General features: G+C 48.2%; 1 protein-coding gene across 1 annotated transcript; it reads left to right on the top strand.

Moving 5' to 3' along the window:
• Window positions 1-1,207: 1,207 nt before the first annotated feature.
• Window positions 1,208-3,459, top strand: morn3 (MORN repeat containing 3). The gene is made up of 5 exons (XM_028974083.1): window positions 1,208-1,607; window positions 1,680-1,837; window positions 2,161-2,320; window positions 2,540-2,724; window positions 3,196-3,459. The coding sequence occupies exons 1-5, from the start codon at window positions 1,463-1,465 to the stop codon at window positions 3,307-3,309; spliced, it is 762 nt and encodes a 253-aa protein (XP_028829916.1). The 5' UTR covers window positions 1,208-1,462; the 3' UTR covers window positions 3,310-3,459.
• The last annotated feature ends 204 nt before the right edge of the window (window positions 3,460-3,663 follow it).

Raw genomic sequence — 3,663 nt, 5'->3', positions numbered from 1 at the left:
GGTACCCTACGGCGCATGCGCGACATCACACCACAGTGTCGTGCGCCACTAGGATACTTTCAAGCGTTGCCAGTTACGACTGATATACGTAATTGTTTTCTTACGAAACAACGCAAGACATATATACACACACACACACACACACACACACACACACACACACACTGATTTCCGATTCTTGTCTGCCGACATGAGATTGTGGTGTGGTTGACAGCATACTGCATGAACGTTTCTAAAATGTAAAAAGCATTAGTCAAACTAAGTAAAAACCCAATCGACCCAATCGAAACTCTCACTTTCAGAGTTTTCACTTGGTTCTTGAGGACCTTTGGCAATTTATATATCTCATTTATCGTGCCCTTTATCACTCTACATATCTGGCAACACAGCTGCAAGACCCCGGCTGAACGGCAGATGCCAGAATCCCCAGTCCAACTGTATTTTTGGTTTTCTGTTCAACCAATCGGGCCTTAGATTAAGCAAAAGTACCAAAACGTACCAAAAAAGTAAACAGCATTCTATTTGTTCCAGGCCTGTTTTGTATGTGTGTGTGTATACACACATACACACGCACAGTACAGGCCATAAGTTTGGACACACCTTAAGTGTAGTGATTGTCACATGTGATGCACAGCACACGGTGCACACAGTGAAATTTGTTCTCTGCATTTAACCCATCACCCTGAATGAGCAGTGGGCAGCCATGACAGGCGCCCGGGGAGCAGTGTGTGGGGACGGTGCTTTGCTCAGTGGCGCCTCGGCGGACCGGGATTTGAACTGGCAACCTTCTGCTTCCTTAACCGCTAGGCCACCACTGCCCCACCTTCTCATTAAATGTGTTTTCTTTAATTTCATGACCATTTACATCGGTAGATTCTTACTGAAGGCATTAAAACTACGAATGAACACATTTGGACTCATGGACCATGACTTAGGTGAAATAAGTGAAAACATGTTTTATATTCTAGTTTCTTTGCTCTGGTTACTGCTTTGCACACTCTTGGCATTCTCTCGATGAGCTTCAAGAGATCGTCACCTGAAATGGTTCTCCAACAGTCTTGAAGGAGTTCCCAGAGGTTTTTAGCACTTGTTGGTGCAGCTCACCTCAAACCATCTGGATTGGGTTCAGGTCCGGTGACTGTGGAGGTCTCCAGGTCTCCACTTTTTGTTAAGTACATAACCTCACATGTGTTCATTCATAGTTCTGATGCCTTCAGTGAGACTCTACCGACGTAACCGGTCATGAGAATAAATAAAGTCCAGACTTTTGGCCTGTACTGTATATGTTTGTGTGTATTTGTCTGTAATACAGCCGGTATTACGCAGTAGCCGCTGAGTGAGGAGACGCGTGCGTCTTATGTTGCCAGGATACGGGACGCACTTTTCAGGCGTTAGATGAGCGCAGCTTTAGATTTCTGCTCATTTGAGGCTTTTTTAAAAAAAAAAAAAATACTTCTAAGCAATGCCGTTCCTGAAGACGCCAAAAAGGACCGAGCCCCTTGCAAAGATTTGGAACGAAAAGGCTCAGAAGTGCGGGCTGCGGCACACCGTGTATTCTGTAAACGGAGACCAGTACACCGGAGTCTGGCTCGACAACAAGAAACACGGTGACGCGTGATCGCAACGCGGCCACGACCGGGTCGTTCGTTCGCTCGCTAACGGATGTTTTATCCTCTCAGGAACGGGCACGCAGGTCTGGAAAAGGGCCGGGCTCCTGTACGACGGAGACTGGAGACGCGGCGAACGCGACGGACGCGGAACACTAAGCAGGTGGCACACGGACGAGAAAGAGTACAAAAAAGTTTACCACGGCGGATGGAAAAACAACAAGATGGACGTGAGTCGTTGTATTGCGTGCAATAGTAGCCCGGTGGGGCACCGTCATGGCCGCCCACTGCTCACTAAAGGGGATCTAAAGCGAAGTGACTGTCATTGTGATGCACTGCAGCACAGCACGCCACGAAATGTGTCCTCTGCTTTGAACCGTCACCCTTGGTGACAGGGCAACCTTCTGATTACGGGGCCCGCTTCCTTACCCTCGAGGCCGCCCCTGCCCTGTCAACTTTTATGGTTAAAAGCAGAGGACACACTTCGCTGCGTGCACCGTGTGCTGCGCTGCACACGCCTTAACTTTTGGCGTGTGCGCCTCTGCCGCCGCAGGGCTTCGGGACGTATTTCTACACCCGGTCCTCCTACTACGAGGGGGGGTGGAAAGAGGGCCGGAGAAGCGGCTGGGGCAGAATGCAGTACGAGAGCGGCGATGTTTACCAAGGACAATGGCTCCAGGACCAAGAGAATGGACAGGGGATGCTGTGCCTCGGTAAAGCACCGCGCAATTTCTCTTCTTAATAAAAGGAACTCTGCGCATGCACGCGTAATGTCTACATTTACGCCCTTATCCAGAGCGGCTTACAAGCAGTAGTTACAGGGACAGTCCCCCCTGGAGACACTCGGGGTTAAGCGTCAGTCGCTCTGGATAAGGGCGTCTGGTAAATGCCGTAAATGTAAAATGTTGGTGTCAACTCGTGTCTGTCACAAGCCAACAAAAACAGGTATGAAGGCGGCTGGAAGGACGGGAAGAGGGACGGGCACGGGAAATTCTTCTTCCTTGACAGAGGACAGTTGTACGAAGGCTTTTGGGTGGACGGCGTCGCCAAATGTGGAACGGTTTCTGACTTCGGCAGAGACGAAGCACCACAGCCGGGAACGTATCCGATTCCAGAGGTTTGTCTTGTGCGTCCTGATTGAAATATCCAACATGAAAGTGAAGTGATGGTCATTGTGAGATATTGCAGCACAGCACACGGTGACACAACAACATGTGTCCTCTGCTTTTAACCGTCACCCTTGGTGAGCAGTGGGCGGCCGTGACAGGCGCCCGGGGAGCAGTGTGTGGGGACGGTGCTTTGCACCTCAGTGGCAACCTTCTGATTACGGAGCCACTTCCTTAACTGCTAGGCCACCACTGTCCCATGGCCACTTACCAGCATCTTACATGATGTTGTCCTGGTCATTGTACAGATTTTATTTTAAATAAGATCTGTACAATATTTAAGTTTTAGTCAGTACTGTTTACTTTAGTGTCTTTCTCCTATGATTGCACATTGGGGTGGGGGGTCTGTGTGAAACAGCATTTCAATACATGGAATACTCTTGAAATCAGTAATACTGAACTTGAACATTCCTCTCCTGAAGATTTGTCTCTCGGATGTGAAGTCTGTTCTGACGGAGGCGCGATCAAGTTGCGTCAGAAGCGTCAACGCAGGCGGTCAATCCTCTTCAAGAGTCTCTACCCTCACGCCTACATAGAACAGGCAACAGTCATTTGCTCACAGTACAGGGTGGGCCATTTATATGGGTACACCTTAATAAAATGGGAATGGTTGGTGACATTGAACACATTTTATAAGTGGTCAGAAACTTGTAAATAACCCATGAAAGAATAAAGTTACGTTAAAACCAAGCACACCATTGTATTTCTTGTGAAATTACCAATACATTTGATGTGTCACATGACCCTCTTCCTATTGAAAAAACAAAAGTTGGATCCAATGGCCGACTTCAAAATGGCCAATATGGTCAGCACCCATCTTGAAAAGTTTGCCCCCTCACATATACTAATGTGCCACAAACAGGACGTTAATATCACCAACCATTCCCATT

This window comes from Denticeps clupeoides, chromosome 3, assembly GCF_900700375.1.
Source record: "Denticeps clupeoides chromosome 3, fDenClu1.1, whole genome shotgun sequence".
Classification (NCBI taxonomy): domain Eukaryota; kingdom Metazoa; phylum Chordata; class Actinopteri; order Clupeiformes; family Denticipitidae; genus Denticeps; species Denticeps clupeoides.
This window is presented reverse-complemented; position numbering and strand designations above follow the sequence as displayed.